The 26,086-nt window shown below is 38.0% G+C and overlaps 3 protein-coding genes across 3 annotated transcripts; 1 reads left to right on the forward strand and 2 right to left on the reverse strand.

The window, feature by feature from the left end:
- Nucleotides 1-11,109: 11,109 nt before the first annotated feature.
- On the forward strand, nt 11,110-14,436 carry LOC142608585 (gamma-tubulin complex component 3). Its single transcript, XM_075780275.1, has 3 exons — nt 11,110-13,493; nt 13,603-14,057; nt 14,162-14,436. The coding sequence occupies exons 1-2, from the start codon at nt 11,251-11,253 to the stop codon at nt 13,895-13,897; spliced, it is 2,538 nt and encodes an 845-aa protein (XP_075636390.1). The 5' UTR covers nt 11,110-11,250; the 3' UTR covers nt 13,898-14,057; nt 14,162-14,436.
- A 3,545-nt stretch (nt 14,437-17,981) lies between these two features.
- LOC142609924 (uncharacterized) lies at nt 17,982-19,628 on the reverse strand. Its single transcript, XM_075781649.1, has one exon. The coding sequence runs from the start codon at nt 19,508-19,510 to the stop codon at nt 18,200-18,202; it is 1,311 nt and encodes a 436-aa protein (XP_075637764.1). The 5' UTR covers nt 19,511-19,628; the 3' UTR covers nt 17,982-18,199.
- Nucleotides 19,629-22,275: 2,647 nt separating this feature from the next.
- LOC142610951 (DNA-3-methyladenine glycosylase) lies at nt 22,276-25,994 on the reverse strand. The gene is made up of 6 exons (XM_075782938.1): nt 25,539-25,994; nt 25,389-25,460; nt 25,113-25,236; nt 24,426-24,496; nt 22,705-22,762; nt 22,276-22,616 (listed from the first exon to the last, which is right to left on the reverse strand). Exons 1-6 carry the CDS (start codon nt 25,815-25,817, stop codon nt 22,453-22,455), a joined length of 768 nt encoding a protein of 255 aa, XP_075639053.1. The 5' UTR covers nt 25,818-25,994; the 3' UTR covers nt 22,276-22,452.
- Nucleotides 25,995-26,086: the final 92 nt, after the last annotated feature.

The following is a 26,086-nucleotide window of genomic DNA, read 5'->3' on the forward strand; positions in this document are numbered from 1 at the left end:
AGAGAGGGTCTGGTGTCGGACTTGTCCTGATATCCCCTGAGGGAATTGTCTTCGAAAAATCTCTGAGGTTGTCGTTCTCGGCTACTAATAATGAGGCCGAGTACGAAGCAGTCTTGGTGGGCATAAACATGGTACATAGGATGGGTGGAAAGGAAGTCCATGCATTCTCGGACTCTCAATTAGTGGTCGGCCACGTCACGGGGACCATGGAGGCTAGGGACCCAAGAATGCAAGAATATTTGGCCCAGGCCAAGCGTCAGCAAGCTGAATTTGACTCCTTCGTCTTAGCTCACATTTCTAGGAGTAGAAACACCCATGCAGACTCCTTGGCCACATTGGCAATGTCTTTGGCTCAGGGTTTGCCCAGGATTATCCTCGTAGAGGATTTGCTAGAGCCAACTCTTACCGCTGTCAATGCAGCTCGCATCCATCTAATAAGGCCTGGACCTAGTTGGATTGACCCGGTCATATCTTTTCTTAAGAACGACATCCTTCCTAAAGACAAGTCTGAAGCAGATAAGATACGTCGAAAGGCGCCACGCTTCTAGTTGTCCGATGACCAGAAACTGTATAAACGATCCTTCTCAGGACCATACTTGTTATATGTGCACCCTGAATCAACGGAAGCACTTCTAGAAGAACTGCATGAAGGGATTTGTGGGAGCCACACCGGGGGAAGATCCTTAGCCCACAGAGCTCTGACTTAGGGTTATTGGTGGCCCAATATGCAGAGGGAGGCTCAGGACTATGCCCGAAAATGTGATCAATGCCAGAGGTTTGCCCCTAATATTCATCAACCTGGAGGGGTTCTCAACCCTCTCTCCAGTCCTTGGCCTTTCGCACAATGGGGATTGGACATAGTGGGGCCATTTCAGAGGGCTGCAGGAAACAAAAGATGGCTTCTCGTGGGGACAGACTACTTCACTAAATGGGTTGAGGCCGAGCCCTTAGCAAATATCAGAGACGTTGATTCCAAGAAGTTTGTTTGGAAAAACATTGTTACTAGATTCGGTATACCACACACACTTATCTCGGACAATGGCGTTCAATTCGACAGCAAGGCTTTTAGGAAATATTGTGGTGATATGGGCATCATAAATAGATACTCCACCCCAACTTATCCTCAGGAAAATAGGCAAGCCGAGGCCATTAACAAGGTCATAGTTAATGGGCTCAAGAAAAGGTTGGACGATGCGAAAGGCAGATGGGTAGAAAAACTCCCACATGTTCTGTGGACATATCGGACTACACTGCGTAGGTCCACGGGAGAAACGCCATTCTCTATGACTTATGGAGCCGAGGCGGTGATACCTCTGGAATCTGGTTTTCCTACCCTAAAGACGAGTTCTTTTAGCCCGGAGAGTAACGATGGCCTCCTGGAGAAAGGCCTGGATTTAGTTGAGGAACGGCGTGAGGCAGCTATGATCCAAATGGCTTATTATCAACAGAAGCTTAAACGAGGATATGATGCCCACGTGAAGCTAAGGCCACTCGCACCTGGGGATCTTGTACTAAGAAAAGTTGTAGGCGCTTCTAAGAACCCAGCTTGGGGTAAGCTAGGACCAAACTGGGAAGGCTCCTATCGCATTGTTTCAGTAGCAGGCATAGGGTCGTATCGGCTAGTTGACCTAGATGAAAGAATTGTACCACGCCCATGGAATGTAAATAACCTTCGAAGGTATTATTATTAATAAAATGTGCTTTTGTTAGTTAACAGTTCAAAGTTATAAATACCTCTGGGGCTTATAGTTACTATTCTTAAGTGTCAAACAGAAACTTGGTTAAGTATGGTCCTCGGACCACAAACCTTGTGGAAATTGATATCTTATCATTTGTTAAACAGAACCTTAGTTATGCCGGGTCCTCGGACCTCCTACTTTGGAGAAATTAGCATTTGAAGTTACTATTCTTAAGTTTCAAACAGAAACTTGGTTAAGTATGGCCCTCGGACCACAAACCGTGTGGAAATTGATATCTTATTATTTGTTAAATAGAACCTTAGTTATGCCGGGTCCTCGACCTCCTACTTTTGGGAAATTAACATTTGAAGTTACTAGTCTTAAGTGTCAAACAGAAACTTGGTTAAGTATGGTCCTTGGACCACAAACCTTGTGGAAATTGATATCTTATCATTTGCTAAACAGAACCTTAGTTATGCTGGGTCCTCGGACCTCCTACTTTGGGGAAATTAACATTTGAAGTTACTATTCTTAAGTGTCAAATAGAAACTTGGTTAAGTATGGTCCTCGGACCACAAACCTTGTGGAAATTGATATCTTATCATTTGTTAAACAGAACCTTAGTTATGCCGGGTCCTCGGACCTCCTACTTTGGGGAAATTAACATTTGAAGTTACTATTCTTAAGTGTCAAACAGAAACTTGGTTAAGTATGGTCCTCGGACCACAAATCTTGTGAAAATTGATATCTTATCATTTGTTAAACAGAACCTTGATATCTTATTATTTAGACATTGTTCTTATTCTTATCACATACTTTGTGGAAGTCAAATGCCTTACCATCTGTTAAATTGGATCTTAAGGTAAGCAGCTGTAAATATTGAAATAAAGATTCTGTAAGGTATGATCTTCGAACCTTACACTTTACTAAAATTAATATTTCGGATTACAAAGTTTAACTATCATGTGGGCTTTCTAAGTAAGGCACTGCATACCATCTAAGCTAAGTTAGTTTTTGCCAGATTCTTGAATGATATACTTTGCAAAGCAAGTATGCATATGGGTGTTTAAAAGTTATAATTGTTTAACTGAGTGGAGTTAAACTTATTTATTATGTTCTTCCTTTAACTATGTGTTAGTGAGAACTTTCATGACAAAGCACAAAAAGAATAAAGTAAAATAAATACAACTTGAATAAAGGTTGAATAAACATTGTTCATCATTAATTATAAGCAGAATATATCATTATGTGAAGAAAACTGCAAAGTACAGAAAAAATCCTATGCTAGGCCCTAAGCTTTGGGAGGGGGTCTTGGAGGGAGCTGCTGCCAGCCTCTGTGCTCTTCAGCTCCAACTCAAAGGTAGACAAGACTTGTTTCCCTTTGTCTGTTAGAGGAAGGATGGGCTCCACATTCTGGCTTTGCTCCTGCTCGGCAGCTTCACACCCGTCCTTCTCTTTATGGGAACCTTCAGGTTCTGTAGGATCATGAACGAGTTCTAGCACCACGGGAGGAAGGGCAGGAGAGGCAACAACAGGAGGGTCTTCTATCTCCTGTATGTCTAGGGGAAGCCAAACGTTCTCGGGCTTCCTCAGCTCGAAAGCTTGAGGAACCCCTGCTGCGTTCAAGGCCTCTCCCTAGACCTGTTGATAGTACTCTCGGCACAAGGCCGCAAAGGCTTCTGTCAACAGTTCCTGCATTGCAGTTACTCCCTCCTGATAGCCTGCTTAGCGGCCTCCAGTGAGCGCTTGTGGGTGCGAGCCTCCTTCTTCATCCGCGTAAGCTCCTTCTCTAAGTCAGAGCGTGCCCGTTGGGCTTGGGAGAGCTCGTCGTCCTTTTGGCGAAGAAGCTTATGTTGCCCCTCCACTTGGTTCTCCATCGTCTTTAAGCTGGCCTCGGCACCATCTTTCTCTCTTTTTAGATCGGCCAGCTGTGATGTGATCTTCCCATTTTCTGCTAGGGCCTGGCCTAGGGACCTTTCTGTCTCTTGCCGTAGCTCTTGCTCCATTCCAGCTCGCTTTCGAGAATCCTCCACGAACTTCTCGGCCGCGAAAACTTCTTGGATGGCCTGCAAAAAAATCTTTGGGGGTTAAATGCGGTAAAGTACTTACAAATGAAATTAGAGCATAAGTGCGAGGTGGAACTTACCAGAGCTAAATCCCTTTTCAAAGAAAGGAACAGCTGAGGCTGGCTCATCTTTTCCAAGGTTTCCATGTCATTGGGCAGCAGAAGAGGACGCTCCAACGCCTCGACCAGGTGAAGGGCATGGCCTTGTTGGAACGCCCTGATGTTGGACTGGACGGGAATTGGCGCTCCATCCACTCTCAGTTCGAGAGACCACATAGCCGGTGCTCGGCGCACCTCGGCCATGTCTCTGATCTCCCCACTTTCGACTGAACGGGCACGCCCTTTGCCCTTATCCGGTTTTTGTTACTGAACCGGCGGTGGCTGCTGTTTCAGCTTCTTTTGCTTCTCGCCACTAGCCCCCTCAGCCTCCACCTTCCTTTTCTTCTTCGGATCGTCGGCAGGAGGCTTGGGGTCGGCTGGAGGAGGGGGTGGTGGCAAGGCAGGACGAGCTTGGGATCCCCTCGCCCCCTTTTTAGTAACCCTCTCACTTCTCGCGGTCAGGAGGCCCTTAAGCTCGTCCATTTCCTCCTCAATAGAGCTGTCGTCTGGACGTGCTATCACTAGACCGGCTATCCCAGAGGTCTCGGCGGCTTCCTCTTCCTCGTCGGAGAGGACGACAAATGGGCTTCCACGAGGCCTTTGGACGTCCTAAAGTTAAAACTTATTTATCTCCTCGTCCAACGTGTTCGACGAAGACACTTGCTCCTCTGGGACAACTGTTGCCTAAGAGTGCGTGGCGAGGGGGATTGCCGCAATGGGCTGTGTGTACAATATAGTGTGGGGGTCGTCAGGAATGTCGTGGTCGGCTAAGAAGTGCGGTCTGGGTACATGAATCCTTCTTCACCTCCGGTCACCCGCAACGATGGCATTCTCAATCTCTTGGAAGTCCGAGGAGATAGGGTCGTACCCTAATATCAAATGAGCCGCTCTCAGTTGCAAGTCTTCACTCACGAACACCTCTGAGCGTAGCACTTGGTTCAAATCTGCAACGTTGCAATGGCTCAAGCACGGGCGGACGTATTGTTTATCTGCAAAGAAAGACACCAAAACAGACAAACATGGTCAGATTTGTAGGAAATGTAATAAACTAAAGTAAAAATGCTTAGTAAACGTAAATGGACATTTTAAGATGTTCAGATGGAGCTATGGGGCGGGAAGTTAGATCCTAAGGAGTCACACCTGGATCTCCCCACTCGACTGGGCAGTGGAGGCCGTCGTGCCAGTTGCCTGAGGCGATGAGGTAGTCGTCCTTTATGCCTTTATTGGACTTAGGCAGACAAGAAATCAACCTAACTACGCTAGAGCGGGATTTGATGTAATAGCCTACCCTAGTAAGTTTATGGCATTCGTACATAAAGGCGACGTCATGCCAGGTAAGGTTCAGACCCATCTGCTCGTTTAGAGTGTCGACGCTTCCTAATACTCTAAAGACGTTGGGAGCACACTGGTCGGGGCACAACCGGTGGTTGCGGAGGTATTTTCTGGTCACGCTTCTCATAGGGAGGGTCATCCCACCTTCTATGAAGGCAATCATGGGAATGATAACCTCTCCCGTTTTCCTAGACCTAGCTACGGCTTCCGCCGGACAGTATCTTAAACCTATGTCGCTGGGAATGTGGTATTTGGCTCTGAAACCTTCCATCCCAGCGGCGGTGTCAACTAAACACTTAAATTTACCCATCAAAAAGGAACGAAAGACTAAGTTTTAAGGGAAAGAATGGTTAAGGTGGGAGCCGAGGACAGGATCCGAAGAGAAGGGATTAAAGAAAGGGTAGGAACTTACGAGGTTGAAGTTGTGCGAGTTTCCACGGGTTTCTGCAGAGAAAAGGCAAATCTTGATGTTTGATGTGATTAGCTTCTGAAAAAATGAATAAAGGCACAGGTTCCCAAAGCGTCACGACGTGCGGGAAGCGGCCTCGAAATTGCATTCGTCCCGCCCAAATTTTCAGGGGGTAACAAGGGCCGTTAGATGTTCATCTCACCGTTGAACGTGGGGGACAAGGTGTAGCTTACGGTCATAAATGCGCGCGTTTTTGAAATTGAAACCACCAAGTGGCATCCTCTGGAACACGAAATGATCTTCACACGCGTAATTATTTACAAAACGTGTGGGGAAAGTGCTCGTTGGATCAAAACCCTATTTTTCTCCTCGGATGCTGAAAAATAGAGTTTTGAGGGGCTATTGTGGGGAGTAAAAGGACCCAAGCAGGCGTTTGGGCCTTTGGGCTCTAGCAAGGAGGTCCGGCCTGTCTTCAAATTAAGAACTTGTCAGTACTGCCAATTGGCCCATACGCCGAGGGTCCGAGCACACGTCCGAGGGTGAATTCCTCCTCGGATAGACCCAAGAGAATTCGGAGATTTACTATGAAGGTCAAGGCAGAAAGCCGGAAAGACTGTTGGTTAAGAGGGGGAACCCTTGAACCTTTTAGATACACCAGTGTTAGAAAAATATCATAAGCAAAGGTTGCCACCTCCACATTAAAGACTCTGCACCTACCTTCCTAGCCGCATTAATGGGGAAGTGACCCCTGAACAGTAGGACCGAAACTTCTGGTTGCTATTTAAAGTACTAAGAGAAGAAATATCTATGGGGGAGGAGATGGGAGCAACACGTGGATAAAGCACTAAGGCAAGGAGTATTTAAAGGGGGTGAAGGCCAAAGAATGGGGGGGGGGACCAGGCAGTAATCAAGAAAGAAATTAAGAATTGTAAACCTTTAAGAAAGAAAGAGAAATAATACAGAAGTGGTCCTCGGCTTACGTCCGAGGAGGCCAATTTGCCATTATCATCTTCTATTTACAAGTATCTTCACACCGTAGCCTGTTATCAAGTTCTCAGTACCTCTAACTTAGATTTCAAACCCACGCTCTACAAATTTCATTGTTTAAGGCTCGTTGGGCCTGAGCCCATAATTGTCTTTGGGTCCAGGTGCAATTGTGCACTTACAATATCAACGGTAGTACACGTGTTATTAAAACATTGCGAGTGCAGATTGTTCCTCATAGTATTTAAGCTACGCATTGTATTAGCATGTTAGTTTTGTGATCATATTTGTGCTCTTGTGCCCCCTTCTTAAGAATAGGGGGGACTGTCATCACTTTCTTTTTTTTCTTTTAGGCCTCGTTTGAGAGGAGGGAATTGAATGTAATAGAAAGGAATGAAAAGAATAATTTTAAAATATACTTCTCTTCCCTTGTTTGGAAGTTTTAATGGAGGGAATGAAAAGTTCATTATCTTGTTTGGGAGTTTAAGTGGGAGGAAATGAAATGGGTAGGAGGGAACACTCATTTCTCTCTATTCCCTTAAAATCTCAAATTTTCATGCCCCCCGAAATTGGGAGGAATTAGAGAGAATGAAATTAGATTTAATGAATTTTTTACTAAAACTTTCAAAATACCCCTATATATTCAACTCTTTATTTTAAAATAGGGGTCTAATAGTAATATTGTTATAAAATGATTCCATTCCATTCCCTCCATGTTACTCTCAAACAAGATTATTTACATTTCACTCATTTTCATTCCTTTCCATTCCTTTATTTTAAAACATCCAATCAAGGTTACTTAATTCCATTCCATTCTTTTCCATTCCTTTCCCTTACTTAAATCAACTCCATTCCATTCCATTCTTTTTCATTGCCATATGATTAATCCATTCCATTTCATTCCCTTATGAACTCCCAAACGAAGCCTTAAATAAAGAGCGTGTGTGGGTGTGGGTGTGCGTGTATATATATATTGGATACATTAAGAAGTCCAATTTGTACTACAAACTCGTTGCGTATATTCTTTGTTTCTAAGTATGATCTCTTTTGATAAAACTTGACATAGGGTAAACAATGGTAAAAGCCTATTGTTGTTAAGCCAATTAATTCACACAAACCCTAGTAAATTGCTATTGTTGTTTAGTCATTAGTGTTGTTTGTCTTTAAGGAGTTACTAATCTTTGGATTTTTCAAATATATTTATTTTTATATTTTTTTCTACTCAATTTAATAATAATAATAAAATTTGTCCAACCCATGGGTTCAACCCGACCCATGTGGGTTGGGTTGGCCTTATGTGATGGGTTGGATTGGGTCAAAAAATTTCCTTAACCTAACCCATGCACACCCCTAGTCTTAGGGGTTGTGTACTTGTGTCTATATAACAACTTGTTATCTTTTCGAGGTTGGCCCTGATCCCTCTTTGCGAAACCATAAATATGAGAAATTTACATTATAAGACCCTAGAGACAAACTTAGAAAGTTAAGCTTCATAAGATACCTCCTCAATACATCAAATGTATTCTCCAAATGGTAGTGTTGCTCAGTCTTCTAACTCATGTACTTGTTAGACTGCTATATTCTTCCCAATCATAGTTATCAGAATTGAACCGAGTATAAAAAAAAAAAATCAAAATAGTGGGGCTTTTTTTTTATAACTATGATTGGGACTTGCGAAGAGTAAACGAATTCAAAATAATATAGAAATTATGGAATCTGAAATTCAAATCCTGTGCAATTATTGTTGCATGTGATTACTATGTTTAGGCCTGTCCAACCAAACCGAAGACCCGACCCACCCGTACAAACCGACTAGACCCGAACCGTTCGCCGTCCGACCCGACTACTTAGTGGTAGACGGCGGGTTCCTGCCATCCCAAACGGATTCCGGTGGGTCAAGTGACGGGTCTTCCCTTCCAAAACCCGATCCACCCGACCCGACCGTGATATATAACCTTCAGTGCTTAGTTAGTTCTTAGTTCTCTCATAGTCTCATTCTTTCTCAGTCTTATGGCTCTCTCTCACTCTCTCAATCTCTCAACATCTCCGACATGTGCCGATCTACACTGATATCTCAACATCACCAAGCTTTCAACCTCTATCATCGTTGATTTGCGCCATCGCTCTTAACCTTCGCCGATCTGCGCCATCACTCTCAACCTCCATCATCGCGGATCTGCACCAAGATCTCAACTTCCATCGCCGATCTGCGCTGATCTCTCTACCTCCATCATCACTGATTTGCGATTCTCTTCCATTCACCATCGTCAATCTGCTATCTCTGCCATTCACCATCTCCGATCTGCGAGTCACAGTTGTAGTTTCAGTAATTTTCTCTTTATTTCTTTGATTCAGTCTCATGCAAGTTCAAATTCTATTTGTGTTCTTTGGATTTGTGGGTTACTGGTGTTTGGGTTTGTAGATCTGTTCTTCAGTGTAGATTTTTTTTTTTTCCAGATTTGTGAAATTTGTGTTCTTTGATCTGTCTTTCGGGTAGAAATCGAATTCGACCGCTGTGCAACTAAGCTTGATCCGACTCGACCTGTGATTTTTCACGGTTAGTAGCGGGTCCGCCGCCTTACCGCCCAACCAGATTAGGTCAATTCCGGGTTGAGCACAAACTCGACCCAGACCAACCCTTAGACAGCCCTAACTATGTTGGTGTGGGATGTAAAAATTTAAAAGGTAAAAAAAAAAAGAAGTAAAAAGTTGAAAAGTTAAATTTATTTTCTAATCCAAAGATTAAGATTAAAAGTGGATTTTTTTTTGTTAACTTTTAATCTCAGTCATCAATTTAGTATATCAGCAAATTTGGATTCAAAATTGATATTTACCCAGACATTTCTATTTTTTTTTTTAATGAACAGACATTACTATTAACTAACTCAACCACTTCCATTTGATAATTGATTTCATGTAATCAAGTTTCAAAATTATGATTATAAAATGGATAAAAAGAATAGGGAAAGACTTAAGTACAGTACTTATGTTCTGTTCCTTAAGTTCTTCTCTTAAAATTCTACCATGTGGATTTTTTTTTCATGAGATGAAATTGTATTTTTTAATCAAGTAGACACATACATGAATCTTAAGAGGAGATTCTATGGAACAACACCTAAGGTACTGTACCTAAGTTTTGTCCAAAAGAATAATATTGATAGTTGCTTATATTATTATTATTATCATCATTATTATTATTTTTTTTGTGAAGATGTATATATTATTCAATCTGAAAGAAATTATATACGTTGTTTTCACACTATCAACTTTATCAGCCAAATCTTATCGTCAAAGTTTTGTATCTCATAAATATTGCTCCTCTTCTTTATGAGGAAAGAAAATGAGATTCCAACTCTTCCCCCCTTGTTAATTATTACGGAGTATAACTTATAACCATCAAGCCATATCAAAAAAGAATTCAAGTTCTCAACCACCCATGGTCCGGCTTATTGGATTCCTTTGCCATTCTATCCAAAATCTTCCTTTCCAAGGGGGCTTATGGCATCGTGTGTGTGTGTGTGTGTGTTTTGAAATGGGTACCATCAAATCATATTAAAAATAGAATTCAAGTGCTCAACCACCCATGGTTCGGTTTATTGGATTCCTTTGCCATTCTACCCAAAATATTCATCGCCATGGTGGCTTATTCTATCGTATGTGTGTGTTTTGAAATAGGTAGATATTTTGGGTGGAGATGTGGAGAGATATGAGAAATCACAAAAAATGTCATTATTATTAGACTATTACCATAGTATCTATTCTATGCATTTATATTTTTAGTTGAGTAGATAGTGGGGGAGAGGGAAGGTGGGATTCAAATCATTTACAGAGGAAAAAAAAAAAAAACATGCGCACTATGAAGGATGCCATTACACATGAAATTTAAGTATTATTTACATTGTTACATATCCAATAAAAAAATGATTTTTTTCCCTAAATATATAGTATGACAATTATGATAGTTATTAATAGATATTTTATAATGATTGTGATTGTATATAGAACGACAATAACACTCCCCTTTTTTTTTTTTAACTATTGGTGGGAAAAAAATTTAAATAGACAAAGAATGTGTAAATTTACTCTTTTTAGTACAGCACTGAAGTTTTTGGAGAAGAAAAAGTCAAGGGATATTACTGCTTCAAGGGTCTTAATACATTTTATTTTTAAAATAAAATTTAGATTGATTTTCTACTTATTAATATTCATATTATAAATTAAAGTTTTCCTTCATACAATAATTTGAAATAATAAGAAACATTAATAATGCTTTAGTTATGAAATAATAAGAAAATGGTTTTTATATATTTTCTTTAAAATGTCCTTGGAAATGATGTTCAACTTGCCAATTGATAAGTAATGTAGCATAGAGTATGGAGTGAAAATAGAGAGCTGGTCCTTGGAATTTCAATTTCAATTGCAACAGCAGCTGCACCTGAATGTTGTGCTCAGCTCTCACACTCAAAGACTCATAGCAAAAGCAGTGTGTAGTAGTGTTATCAAGAAAGGAAAAACCCCAATTTCAAAAAGTACTTTCTCATTTCCGCGCCCACATAAATAAAATAAACACAAAAACAAAGGCACAGACTACAGAGTAAAAACTAAAAACCCTTCTCACTCGCTCACAACAACAACGAAAAACTTTCACCATTGCCTTGAAAACAAACCCATTTGCAGCAGCAATGGAAGAAGAAGACCATCAAAAAGTGTCAGATCTGATAAAAGAGCTAGTCCTTCGCTTACTTTCCCAAAACCCCACCTCCGATTCCCAACCCACTGACCCAAACTCCGCCGATTTCGCCAACTCTCATCGCTACGCATTTCGCATTCTCTCCAGCCGAATGACACCTTCCATTGCTCCTGACGCCGCCGCCATTGCTGAGTCCATCAAGCGCCGTCTCGCCACTCAAGGTAAGTCCTCTGAAGCCCTCACCTTCGCTGACCTTTACTCCAAATTCGCTTCAAAGACTGGACCTGGTAGTGTTAATAACAAATGGGCTGTCCTTTATTTGCTCAAAATCATTGCCCATGATAAGAATTCCGCGAGAACCCAGTTGTTGGATTCTTCGGTTTTATTGCCTAATTTGTCTGATTCGAGGGTTTCCAGTAGAAAACAAAAGGGTTGGGAAAATGGGGTTTTGTTGGTTTCTAAAGACCCCGAAAATCGGCGTGAAATTGCGTTTAGGGAGTTTGTGAACTTCGTTAAAGAAGAGAATGAGGTTCGTGAAGAGGTTTTGGTGAGGGATGTGTTGTATGCTTGTCAAGGGATTGATGGGAAGTATGTAAAATTTGATAAAACTGCTGATGGGTATGTTTTGTCTGATTTAGTTAAGGTTCCTAGAGCAACCCGGATTATGGTCCGGAAGCTTTGTGAATTGGGTTGGTTGTTTAGGAAGGTTAAAGGGTATATTTCGGAGAGTATGGATCGGTTTCCAGCTGAGGATGTGGGAACTGTAGGGCAGGCCTTTTGTGCCGCATTGCAAGATGAGCTTTCGGATTACTATAAGTTGTTGGCAGTGCTCGAAGCACAGTCCATGAATCCTATTCCATTGGTTTCTGAGAAGGTGAGCTCTGAGAATTATCTTTCGTTGAGGAGGTTGTCGGTATGGTTTGCTGAGCCGATGGTGAAAATGAGGTTGATGGCTGTTTTGGTTGATAAGTGTAAGGTTTTGAGGGGTGGGGCAATGGCTGGGGCTATTCATTTGCATGCCCAGCATGGTGATCCGCTGGTTCATGAGTTTATGAGGCGTTTGCTCCGGCGGGTTTGTTCTCCGCTTTTTGAGATGGTGAGGAGTTGGGTTTTGGAAGGGGAGTTGGAGGATATTTTTGCTGAATTTTTCGTTGTGGGTCAGCCGGTGAAAGCGGAGTCTCTTTGGAGAGATGGTTACAGGCTCCATGCTGGGATGCTCCCATCTTTTATTTCACAATCTCTTGCTCAGCGCATTTTAAGGACTGGTAAGTCGATCAATTTTCTTCGTGTTTGTTGTGAGGATCGTGGTTGGGCTGATACTGCAACAGAAGCTGCTGCTGCTGCTGGGACCACAACAAGAAGAGGGGGCTTGGGATATGGTGAAACTGATGCCCTTGAGTCTTTGGTTGATGAAGCAGCAAAGAGGATTGATAAGCATTTGTTGGATGTTATGCACATACAGTATAAGTTCAAAGAACATTGTCTTGCAATCAAGCGGTATTTACTGCTTGGACAAGGTGATTTTGTTCAGTATCTAATGGATATTGTTGGGCCAGAACTTTCAGAGCCTGCTAACACCATTAGCACTTTTAAATTAGCTGGGTTGCTTGAAACTGCAATTCGGTCTTCAAATGCTCAATATGATGACCCAGACATATTGGATAGGTTGAGAGTTAAGATGATGCCACATGGAACTGGAGATAGAGGCTGGGATGTATTCTCATTGGAATATGATGCAAGAGTTCCACTAGATACTGTGTTTACAGAGTCTGTTATGGCAAGGTACTTAAAAATTTTCAATTTTCTGTGGAAGCTTAGGCGGGTGGAGCATGGGCTTATTGGTGCATGGAAGACGATGAAACCAAATTGCATTACTTCTCATTCTTTTACTAAGCTGCAACAGGCAGTTAAGTTGCAGTTGCTTTCAACATTGAGGCGATGTCAGGTTCTTTGGGTTGACATGAATCATTTTGTAACAAACTTGCAGTATTATATTATGTTTGAAGTCTTGGAGGTGTCATGGTCAAATTTTTTGAGTGAAATGGAAGTAGCAAAGGATCTTGACGATCTACTTGCTGCACATGAGAAGTACCTACATTCAATTGTAGAGAAATCCCTCCTTGGAGAACGTTCCCAGACCCTTTGCAAGTCACTCTTTGTCTTGTTTGATCTTATATTGCGCTTCCGAAGTCATGCTGATCGGTTATATGAAGGGATTCATGAGTTGCAAGCAAGGTATTGATCTTTCTGTATCATTATGGTTATATTTGTAGACAAAATGATTAATAACTAAAGAATTTCATTTGATTAAGCTGGTATAAGTTGGATCACATCTTTTTTGCAGAACTATGGAATCCTCTTTGCCCTCTCGAGACAAGAGCAAATCACGGAGGCAATTAGGTGATAAATCTTCAGACCCTGGGTCCTGGATAGGTGAGGGCAGGAAAGCCCTAACACAACGTGCTGGTGAATTTCTTCGCAATATGGGACTAGATTTGGATGCAATAGCGAAGGAATATACATCACTGCTTGAGGGCTTCATTTCTCAGTTGCCTGTACAGCAACATGTTGATCTAAAGTTCCTCCTGTTCCGGCTTGACTTCACTGAATTTTATACCCGGTCGGGTCCTAGTTTATAGGAAAAAATTTAATGTATTTGAGTTCAAGGAAAGTTTCTACTGCAAGGCATTAATAATGTGCTTCAATTTGCTAACGACTCCCAGCCATATCACTCAACAATTATGCAGGGGCTGGCTGACATCAGGATGTACCAGTTTGTATATAATTTCTTGAACTTAGGTATGGAAACACTTAGCTCCTTTTTATTATGTAATTGTGTGTGTGACTGTGCGGTTTAAAAATATTTGTTGGGGGTTCTGATACAGGTATATCTTACTTTTCAGATGGTGTTGCTTTTTTCTGATGGCTTGTGTGGAGGTTTAAATTGACTTGAAGGTATTTTGCTAATATTAGACCAGGGTGTGAAATGTGGTAGTGTACACGTTTTGTATCTGATATCTGAATGATTTTCTCTTGGTATTTTCTTGTGGCTTTTGTAAGCGTTCCATCCTGAGCTTGTATATTTGTACCATAATTTTTCTATTGGTTGAATGATAAGCAATGTCTGCTATCTAATGTTTCGCATGTTCATTTCTTCTATTCAATTACTTTTTCTTCTTGTTCCTATTGTTATGCTGTGTAGGGGAATTCATTTACTAGTAGATTTTGTCAGTCAAGGACTTTCTAGTTAAGTTCTGTGCATTTTTATGTGTGAATCCATGAGTCTTGGAGAAGAAATAACATTTTATTAGCTAGAGTATTTTCTAGATTTATTAAGGATGGAAGAGAGAGAGAGAGAGAGAGAGAGAGGTGATTGCATGACGTAGGATAGATTCGGAAGTCTATCTATATGTGTATGTGATGGGTTTAGGGTTAGGAGAATTTGTTGATTGAGGGTTTAGAGTTGTTGAAGAAAGTGTTAGGTCTCAAACTGGGCTAGAGTTTGATTAGATGGGGGAAAAGGCAAGAGTACTATTTCTTGAAGCTGACAAGTTGCTAGAAAATTTTGGATAGCAATGGTGTTTAGGAATAAAGGAGTGGTTTGATGAGTCATTTGGTGGCCATTTAGGAGAGAAAGTACGTGGGGTTTTAAGCTTTTGATTGGTAAGGGAAATGGTTTGATTTATGGTTATAAGAAAGAAGGAATGGAGATAATTTTATGATGTTCATGGACTACTCAAATGGTACAGTGAGAAAATGAAGAAAAAATAGAAAAAAAAAAAAATAGAGAGGAGAAAGTTCACATTAGGGACTAGATCTTTCTTGTACTAGAAGTATTAGGACCAGGGGTGTATAGGTCATCAATATCACTGACCAAAGCCGATGTCACCAAGCCACACTGCCTACTTTAGGCAGTCACTGACATAATTTAAAACTATTTAAATTTACTCCAATTGGACTTCACACATTTGACCCAATAAAATAAATCTTAAGTGGACAAAATTCTGAAGTAGCAACAAATGTATCTTTCATATGGTGTAAGCCCTAGAGAAAGAGACTGAAAATGGTGGTTGGTGGTGGTGTGCATCAAGAGGGGGATGGCAGCAATCTGAAAAATAAGGAATGGAGAATAAGAGTTGAGTTTGATTCTTTTAAAATTATATAATGAAAAGATTAAATATATATTTTTAGGATTAGTATCAAGATACACGTAGTCAATTTGTGTTACTCTTCTTAATATAACATCATTTAATAACTTTTTGTTGGATTAATATTTTATAAATCCTACTGTTGGATTATATGTTCTTAACTCACATTAAATTTTGTGTTAGTCAGGTGTTATTTGCATTTTGATCCATAGACTGATGTTGTGTATATTATTTTAAAGTTGAAAAAACTTTTTAACTTTAGATTATAGTCATTCATCTCAAATCGTCCACCTATTTTGTGCATTTTATCTATTTGAGTTAATAGGTAAAATATATTAATTACTACCTTGAGTTTATTACATTTTGTCAATTCTGTGTCATGAATCTTTCTATTAGAAGTTATTGTACATTATATTTGAAAAAATGTGTGGTTTACATTAATTAGGCATGCTTTTGTGATTTACACCTAGACTTTAGGAGGTCTATGCACTAAATTGCACTCGATTCTTTTACCAATACCAATTTAATTATATTTCATTAGCAGGCAATCACATGACCATAAAATATGGGATTGTTACATATATTGCCCTTCAACTTTGATGTGAAGTGTTAAAATATTCCACCTAGACATTTAGTATATTTTTCAGTAATCATACCATTGGCTTTGAAGGTTTGGTTTATCAAAAAGGGGTTAATTGTTCAAATTAAAAGTCCATGGACAGTCCAAAGATTAGATTTGTCAAAACTTCTTAAAATATTCTATCTGGACATTTAGTATATTTTTCAGCAATCTTACCATTGGCTTTGGAGAGGAAGTAGGTGATCTATCTCTCTGCAGGATAGTTAGAAACGCTTTGAAGGGGTGGTTTTCTCCAGACCAGGTAGATCAAAATGTGTCTCCAGTGAACCTAACTGTCTTATTGACTAATGCATGAGATGTGTGAATCTAGCAATTAATTCTTTCATCATTAATTATCTTCTTGTAATGGTCCCAAATCTTTTGACCATCCTGCATTATGTAGGAGCATTCCTCTCTCACTAGACATGAAGTGAGAGACTGGCTTTTTGGCTATCAATAAGATTCATTGTTATGCTCGGTTGGTTAATAAATTTGCATGGTTTATTCATGCCCAGTTAAAGACCAGCTTCTCCATGCTGTATGAAAACAGATTCTACTATATCTTCAGTTTGTTCCACAAACTTTTAGTTTTCACTTTTCAGTTCATTTTAAAATTCTTAGATACTCATCTGAACTGCTTGTATTTCATACCAGCTAGAAGTACAGTCCATATAAGCTTTGGTTAATTTGCTCTATAACCCAACTATTACTTATTCTCTAAATATTGATACACTGGTATTCAGATTACTTCGTTTCTTTCTTTTAAAGAAACAAATGTAGTAGTGACTTTACGGTTTTACTTTTATTTGGACATGTTTGTTTATGTAGCTTAGTCTGGGCATGCATGGAGTTATCCAAAAAGAGCTTAGGATTGATCTGTTGCCACTACTTATCATTGTTGTTTAGAAACCTTAACATTAAAAAAAAAAAAGAAGAAAAAAAGAAAAAAAGAAGAGGCTAAAGTGCAAAACAAACTCTTGAAGCTTGGGGATATTTGGATTTTGCATTGTACTTCAATTGGGTAGCACCTCCTAGTGTTTTTCAAGACATCTAGGGTTCATATCCCATGTTTTTGTTGTAACTATCAAATTATCAACAACGAAAAAAGCAATCTCACATTGCTAAAATCTTTTTTTTTTTTTTTTAATAGAAAGTTTAGAAATTTCATTAATAGATAATGAGTTACATCACAGGGATTACATCATCAACCAATACAGAAGAAAACTTTAAAGGCAACTCCTCTAATCACACAGTGAAATCAGAATAAGCATCAGCAGATAAAGCCAAACTCTGGTACCCCTACCCTATTTCCGGAACTATCAACCAAACTAAATTGGGAATCTTCCAAAGAAGACATTAATTAAAATCAGAAGTTCTTCCACCAGGTGTGCAATAAAGGGCAAACGAATTGCAACTATGCTGCATAAGTCTGTAAAAGCCAACTTCATCACACTCCATGATGCAATTATGAATGCCCAACATCCCTAGTAAACCGGATAGCATTGCTCCAGTCAAATATGATTCAAGTTTGGAATTAACCTTGAACAACAGCCCCACCATAACCTGACCAGCTGAGTCCCTTAATAATAACACCAAACCAGAAATACATATTGTGAACATTGTGAAACACCAGTTCAACTCACTAAAACCTGAACCATTGCATTCTGAGATCACGTGGTTATGATTTAGCTGTACAAGAAAAGTGGGCGCTACAGAACTTTAGTGGATGAGTGACTGATTCCTCAGTACTTGCCTTTTTTCATTCTGTGATGGTTTCTCATACTGTGACCAATCCATTAGTAAAAATTACCCATCTTCAACTAAATTGTTCACCAAAGTTCTTGCAAGATGGGTGTTGAAGTTAGGCAGTTTATCTAAAACAAGAACTGTCATGCTTACGGTCCTAGATGAATAATTAACTAATAGCGAAAAATTTAGTTGGAACTTTGAACATAAACTTGCAAGAGCTGGTGCTGGATTGTGCTTATTGAATAACTTGAATGAGTGATATGGTTTATATGAAAAACGAGACAATAGAATCATTTCCAATTGAGCAAATAATAAACAAAATTTAAGGGGGAAATAAACGTCTCAAACCAGCTCAATAATTGGTACAACTTGTGAGTTGGTTAGATATAAGTATAATCCTACTCACATAAATAGCTAAGATCAAATCAGTCAGTCAATTTATACTTCTTCCCTGTGAATGGCTGAAACTTTTGTTGATCTTTCTTTGATGTTTCTGCTTGAACAAAATCGTTTGAGATCTTCATTGGCTGGGTATCATGAGAACCAAACACAATTTTTCCTGCACGATTATGCGAACTGAACTTTGGTTGGGTTGCGATCCTTGTATCTGCAGCACCCAATGGTTGCTCCTCCTCTTCAGATGATAATTCTGGCACAGCTGGTTCAGTAGAATTTGTACCGTCCAAGCGTCTTGCCAATCCCGTAAATGGTATAAACTTCCTTTCCTTATTGGCCTGCTCCCCTTGATCATTGGCCAATGCATTCTTTGTTGCTGGTTTCTCAGGTTCTTTGTAGTCTAGAGGAGGAGCAAACTCCACCTCACAATCTGTATCAATAATATTTATAGCAGCAGAAGGCTTGGTCTCTAATATATCAATGTAAAACTTCTTACTGTTGTGGTTGATCATAATAGTATCTCCAATTGTCAGGCAAGAGAAGTTCCTCAATATGTCTTCCAGCATATCTTTCATGCATGGTAGATGAATGAAATCTGTGGTGTGAGGCTGCAACTTCATGTAAGTTCCTTTGTCAAGCCTCACATTCTTCATAATCACAGGGTCACCCTCTTGTAGCTTCATGTTCTCCATCATCCAAGTTGGTAGGTAGACACAATCGTCATTGCCAGTGAACTCCAAAACCCCACAGTGTGAAACTCGACCGGTAGATTGATTTTTGATTTCAAACTGCATAGGGTACTCCACATTCAACCGTAGGAGATGTGTGAAAGCTGAAGTTGGCATTATGATCTTGTCACCATTGTCTGGGAGTGACTTTTCAATCTGAGAGAGAGGGTAACAATTGTAAACTTGATCAAATGAGCCTGCTGATGCATCATATTCATCAGCATAATCATCAGAGTCATCACTGCTGCTTGCATAGTCTTCTTCTTCAGAAGAAGAATACGCATCAGTGTCATGTCCAGAAGACTTATCAAAGAATTCACTGCCGAGTATTTCACATATTAGTGAAGACTGATCACCATCATCGCTGCTGCTGCTGCTGCTACTGCTGCTGCTGCTTTCATAGTCTTCTTCTTCAGATGAATCATCAAAGAAGCCTCTGCCGACTAATACATGGAAAGACTGATCACAATTTTCTCTACCTCTTTCGTTGGATTCATCAGAAGACTTATCAGACAAGTCACTACTGCCTTCACTTTTTGGATGAACGAAGCCAGTGATTTCCTTAGCCTGCTCTCTTTTTTCATCAGATTCTTGAGAAGTATGATCCTCCATGGTTATGGTGATTGAGGAAGGAGGCGTCTCTTTGGCACAAAACCTTTCTTTCTTTCTTTCTTATTCACAAGTCTTTCTTTCTTTATTTTTTTATAAGCAAGTCTTTTTGACTTTCTTTATTAGTTCTCAAACTTTTAATGTACTGTTTCTTTTTTTCACTCTTATTATATAAAAATATAAATAAATCCCCAATTTAACTACCATCATACTAATGCGGAGTAGATTAGATTTACTTCCAGGAAAATCCGGTGCTTAAACAGATATTCAATCTGTGGGTTTTAAACATATTTATCTGTGGGTCTTTCTTCCCTTCTCAAACACCTTTAATTAAGGTTATGGTTACCGATTTGGTTTAGCATCCGTTTGCCTACACGGCTCCACCTATTATTTGCTAGGTATCCATTGGCAGCTCCACATCCAAGTGGACCACCACCTGACTTGCAAAAAAATGTATATATACACTTGTTAAAAAAATATTATATGTTAAACTAACCTATTATGATCACCTTAATAAAAATGTTGAATAACTTGACTTGATAATTACAAAAATTTGAGTTTAAAGTAATGTTATATTCACAACATTTTTACAATAATTTCACAACAAATTTAATGTAGTAAACTGTTACTAATTTTAATTTGACCTAAATACCGATATTATTTTTTTACTCACCAATAACAGTTTTTTGCATAAGATTTATTGTAAAAATGTTGTAGACGTAGCATTACTTCAAAATTAATTCTCCTCCCCACCTAGACATCCTTAATCCCTTTTATAATTTTTTTTAAAAAAAAAATCTTAAATAACAACAATAAATATTATTCCAAATAACAATAAACATAAACCAAACAAAAATCAGACAAGACCAAACAGTAACAAGTGAACAAATTGTTCAACAAAAAGCCTATTATAAAATAAAAAGATAAAATTCCTAATCATTTAAATTTGTAGATCGTTCAACTTATTTAATAAAATAATTTCTAATTTCATTTTTTTTAAATGGTACTAAGAAAAATACTATGGTTGTGAGTTCTTTTTTATGGTGACAACAATTATACTTTTTTTGGCTTTGCAATTGCAACAATTTTGCACTCCTTAGTGACTTGACTCGCAATTGTAGCAAATATTCAAATTATCGTTTTATTAGATTTTATATAATTTAAATTTTTTAGTGACCACCTTAAAAGAAATTTCTAAAGCCGCCATTGTAGGTATTAGCCTATCTTGCGTGATTGCTTACAAATTTATTTATTTTAATGTGGAGCTCACTTATAATAGTTTTTTTAAAAATTTTATTTGGATATTCATTGATAATAGTTTTTTTTAATTATTTATTCTAGAAAAAGGACTTTTGACTAATCTATATCTATATATATATATATATATATATATATATATATATATATATATATAACCGAAACCTCTGAAACTTCCACAATTTTTCACATCTGCACAATATTTAAATAAAATTATTTTTATTTAGTCTAAACTTAACAATGAGTTAAACTCTATCTCTCTAACAAGTTCAACTTAAACTCAAACTCATCATTTTTTTTAATCATTTTTTTATATAAAATTATTTTTGTTTAGTCTAAACTTAAGAAGGACTAAAACTCTATCTCTTTAACAAGTCCAATATAAACTCAAACTCATCTTTATCATTTACAAAAAAAAAAAAAATTTGTTTAGTTCAAACTTAATAAGGAGTGAAACTCTATCTCTCTAACAAGTTTAACTTAAACTCAAACTCAAACTCAAATGTTGATAAAAAAAAAATAAAATAAAAAACTTGAATAAACCCTCTATTAAGATTATCCTAGACGTGGCTTTATTTGGATAAATATAAAAATCATCAACTATTGATAAAGTTTAACTTCTTTGGATAATAGAACAATTCTATTGCAACTTCTTTAAAATCAATTTTCGTACATAAATCACCAAACTCTTTTTAGCTGTTTTTTATAAGATAAAAAAAACTTGCAATAATTGAAATTATTCTTTTGAATGTAACCCATATTTTTTTATAGACTATAAGATTAGGAGACAATATAGTAGGCATAGCGAGTGAGCAACGTAATTTTCTTATCGATAATAGTTATAAGAGTACCAAATTGAGGAAAATATTAAAATTAATTTATTTTATTTTATTTAAAAAAAAAAAAAAAAAAACATAAGAGGAGAGTGTAACAACCATATCTCTTAGGATAAAGAAGATATGAACACCAAGGTGCTCACTAAGAATGAGGAAAACTCGAACCCAAGGCAAAAGTCTTGTCGAACCAAGGCCTAACCACTAAACTATCTACCATGTAGGTATTAATTTTCAATATAGAAGGTATGAATTAGCATGACAATAATTAATTTCACCAATGTCACTTCAACATCAAAATGAATTAATCATGGTTGAATTGCTTTTTTACAATTGGTGATACGTCGTTGGTTTGCAAGATTTATGTTTAAAAAAAAGAAGAAGAAGAGACCAACTTAGGAAACAACCTGACCCTCAATTTAGCCATACGCCCCAAGTGCATCTGAATAGAGATTTACAGTATTAACGACCCACCACATTTTGATGTCAAGTTAGTGGCATATTATCAAGGCAAGTTGAGTGATTAATGCTTACAAACGAATCTATTGACAACGACCGACCAACAAAAAACCTTGAAATTTTGTCTAGTTAGTACTATAGAGAAGAAACAACTAGTTTACGTTCCTGTGCAAAGGTAGGATGCACAATTTGACCAAACCAAACATAAAAAGAAAGGAAGTACACAAATATATATCCAAAAGGCTGTATTCAGAATCAAGAAGGGGAAAAGAATGAGAACACAATTCTGCGTCCCCTGTTCTTTTCTATAAATATTTATATTTATACATTCTCACCATACAAGGTTTCATTTTTTCACTAGTCCAGTAAGAGCTTGTTGCTGCAATGGATAAAAGATCAGGGTGGCCTAAGAGTGTTTTTAGGAGCACTTATCCAAGGGGTACCTGCAATGGCAAATCTCCATAAAGCATTGACATGCTCAGGTAAAGCATATTCAATGCCAACACGTGGACCTATCAGTATCTTTTCAGGCTCTGGACCATCTAAGAGTTCTAAACCACCTGCGCCCACATGCTTTACTCATTTCAGAGCTGCATAAAGTCTATAAATGAAGTTCAAAGCTCAAAAGGTATGTGTTGGTAGGCTTACCAGGAGTGTAAAGGCAATGGTTAGACCATTCTGTTGTAAGACCCAATGCTTGACCAACCTAAAAACAGGGAAATATAAATATTGAGTAACTGAAACACCCAGTGACATGAAAGAGCAGTATATAAAGTCATCAAGAAGACTAATTTAGTTCTCTTCACCCTACAAGGATAAGTGTTTGTGGGGTGTGAGGGAGCAAGGGTCGGGGTTCAAGTCTTCAAGAGGGAGCTTCACACACACATACACTTAGATTATACTAGACTAGAATTTCTATCTTGTATTAAAAAAAAAAAGAAAAAAAAAAAGAAAGAACATGTCATCTATTCATGTTCAGTTTTTCTAAAGTATGTTATTGCAGCCAAATAATTTTACGAAATGTAGTTATATTATTTTGGAATTTCTACATAGGCTCACTATCTTTTCTCTCAAAAAAAGAAAAGAAAAGATATTGTGTATCTAGCATACTGCATATGTAACCATCCTCTCACATAGAGGTGAGTGTGTAGAAATTACGAAGTATGGTTTCGTGTTAAAGAAAAGCCAAGGCAATACCAGCAGCTATTACTATGGTTCCAGACCCATTCAAGCAATAAAAACCTGAAAATTCCAATACTCATCATATTATGTACAGAAATTATTTACATTGCTAATCATATTTGTCAATCTCAGCTACAAATTTAAAGTGAGGTAACTTTAGCACTTGTGAACTTAAATTATGTAACTTATTCAGTTTATTAAACTGGTGAAGCTAATAATTTAGAAGTTCCAAGAAAAAGTGAAAAAGGGCCAGAACCACTTGATTAATAAAAGTATAATTTAAAAGATAAAGAAGCTAATAAATATCATAATCTAGCCTTCTTATTGATGAATGTTCATATTAAACTACTGTTACTGAACATCATAATTCTTCTGTTTTAACTCACACAACCACCCTGCTGTTGTGAAATTTTTGCAATTTCCAGGTTTTCATTTTTATTTTGTTTTTCTTTTTTTTGGTGTGCCATAAAAATTTTATGGATCTGTTGTGTCAATTAAAAAAAAAGTAAGAAGCGAAATTACTTCCATCAGCTTCATTTCTCAACCGAATTCCTCAACCTTTTGTCCCTTCTATATCAGGAAAATGTTTTGAAAGATGATTGTGTCATATGCATAACTGAAAGCATGGGTTAAATACATCATTTTTACCAAAAGCAAGTATTAAATAAAGAGCTACATATAAAAATAAAAGTAATTATCATAGATAGTTCCATTATATTATAATTATCAAATATTGCAAATGTAACAATTTAAATACTTTCTCTAATTAATGAGGCACTTCATTACATTTTCTATCACTATTTTACACGGTGCTAATTTGAAGATTCTATATCGATATATCCCTTTAATTCAAAATAAATATATTTACAGATTTCAATTCTACTGAATGAAAATACTGGATTGGCTCATCTACAAGGTAATATATTTACCACCGCACACCTTTGGTGCGATGGTCACTCCACAAGTATAAGTGCTTGTGGGGTGTGGGGGCAAGGGCCGTGATTCAAGTCTCTAAGAGGGAGCTTCACACACATATACACTTAGATTAGGCTAGAGTAGAATTTTATCTTGTATAAAAAAAAAAAAAAAAAAAAAAAGAGCAAGAATTAGCCATTATAAACTTGTTATGTGAAAAATAATATGAAAGAACACAACAATGCCTAGAAAGAAAAGACAAGAAATTTGACCTTCCCAGGCCCAGAAAGAAGAACTGGCTTGTCAGTTTTCTGACCTCGACGCTGCTGAATGGTCTCCAATCCTGTGGTGATGTTAATGATGATAAGGAATTCTTTTAGAGGTAGTAAGCAAGATCATATTACAAAAAACCATATACATAAAGATAGAATAAGGGTCCTTGTACAAACTTATGCAATGTACAGATAAGGAAAAACGAGGAGAAGAAAATTAATAAAAAAGGAAGCGGCGAGTGAATAGCTGAAGTCTATGTAACAAGGGTCCCCCCCCCCCCTCCTTCTTTCCTTATGTAGGAAATTCTAATTCTCCATACTGTGGCAAAGAGTTGATGCGCTTATCCTATGTAAATTTTATTCAGGAGGGCATCATTACGAGCTATTTAATTAGTTCTACAATAAGTCATCAAGTAAATTTATGTGCAAAATTCATTTGCAAAGTTAATTACTAAAAGATATGAGTAGCAATCTCCATATACAACAACATATTCTTAGACCCCAAATTTTGGGGTCTGCTGGAAGGGGATGAATAATCTTTTTCAGCACCTGATCAGTGATCAATCGAACTAATGGGTTTGGTTAGTTGGGGTATGCCCAAGAGAGAAATGGCTGATTACAACACAAGATTACCTTAAACTCTGCCGATGATAATAATCATATTAGCTTTAAACATTTAAAAATTACCACATATGGGAGCACAAGAACGAATTAAGACAGCAGCACCAACTCCTTCCTTGTCAGCCACAACATTCAGCATTGAATGTAGTCCATAACACAAATATACATATGCATGTCCACCTGCTCCAAACTACACACATACCCAACAAAACCCATTTTCAATTACCAAATACATTCATAACAAAGCGAGTAAAAGACAAAGACTTTCTTTCATATAATGAAAAAAATTTAAGAATTTAAAAATCCTAGAAAGCAAACAAGTTGTGGAAAGTAGTATCTTACAACTGGGGCTGTTCTTGCTGTAACGCCAAATCGACCATGACAAGCCGAATCATTTGGTCTATAAGCTTCTACCTATTAATATCAAACTCCCAAATATTAAGAATTGAAAAGCGAAATCATGGGACAAAGTTTTGGTCGGAATTAAGTTACCTCGGTAATCTGAAGAACAACATCGTCCTTCCGAAGAAGTTTGCCAAGCAAGCGTGGAGCAAGGTCTAGAGAGTCAATCTGACAGAACTCAGGGGACAAGATTGTCAATTTGTCGATGGGTACGTCTGAGATTGGGAATGGATTTAGTTTGGGCTTGGGTTTGGCCCGAATGGTGACTGATTTGGAGCGGAGACTCGGTCGAGTTTCGTGTTCGGGTTCGGTGGTGGAAATGGGTTGCTTGAGTTTTCCAACTCGTTTGAATCGCTGGGTTTTGCTCATTTTCGTGGCTGTGAAGTGTGAAGGAAGCAAAGTGGAGCTATTGAACGACGAGATGATGATGACTTCTGGGGGTTTTTGGCGGGGACTCGTTCATAGATGGTATCTCATATCCTACTCATCCAGTATATTTTTTATTTTTTTATTTTATTTTTATAAAGGAAATAGGTAAACGAGTCTAATTGGACCAAAATATATATGGCCAAATATATATATATATATATATATATAAAAGAGAGTGAGAATAAGAGGGTGTAGGATTATGGAAACAG

Source organism: Castanea sativa, chromosome 9 (assembly GCF_040712315.1).
Source record: "Castanea sativa cultivar Marrone di Chiusa Pesio chromosome 9, ASM4071231v1".
NCBI classification, from domain to species: Eukaryota; Viridiplantae; Streptophyta; class Magnoliopsida; order Fagales; family Fagaceae; genus Castanea; species Castanea sativa.

What these genes read in the sequence shown, in the direction of transcription:
- LOC142610951 (XM_075782938.1), bottom strand. Translation starts at nt 25,817, where the DNA reads ATGAGCAAAACCCAGCGATTCAAACGAGTTGGAAAACTCAAGCAACCC. An exon ending in TTCTTGTGCTCCCATATGTG is followed by an intron (nt 24,497 to 25,112) that starts GTAATTTTTAAA and finishes ACATCACCACAG; the next exon opens with GATTGGAGACCATTCAGCAG. An exon ending in TTCTTTCTGGGCCTGGGAAG is followed by an intron (nt 22,763 to 24,425) that starts GTCAAATTTCTT and finishes CCCTGTTTTTAG; the next exon opens with GTTGGTCAAGCATTGGGTCT.
- LOC142608585 (XM_075780275.1), top strand. Translation starts at nt 11,251, where the DNA reads ATGGAAGAAGAAGACCATCAAAAAGTGTCAGATCTGATAAAAGAGCTA. An exon ending in ATTCATGAGTTGCAAGCAAG is followed by an intron (nt 13,494 to 13,602) that starts GTATTGATCTTT and finishes TCTTTTTTGCAG; the next exon opens with AACTATGGAATCCTCTTTGC.
- LOC142609924 (XM_075781649.1), bottom strand. Translation starts at nt 19,510, where the DNA reads ATGGAGGATCATACTTCTCAAGAATCTGATGAAAAAAGAGAGCAGGCT.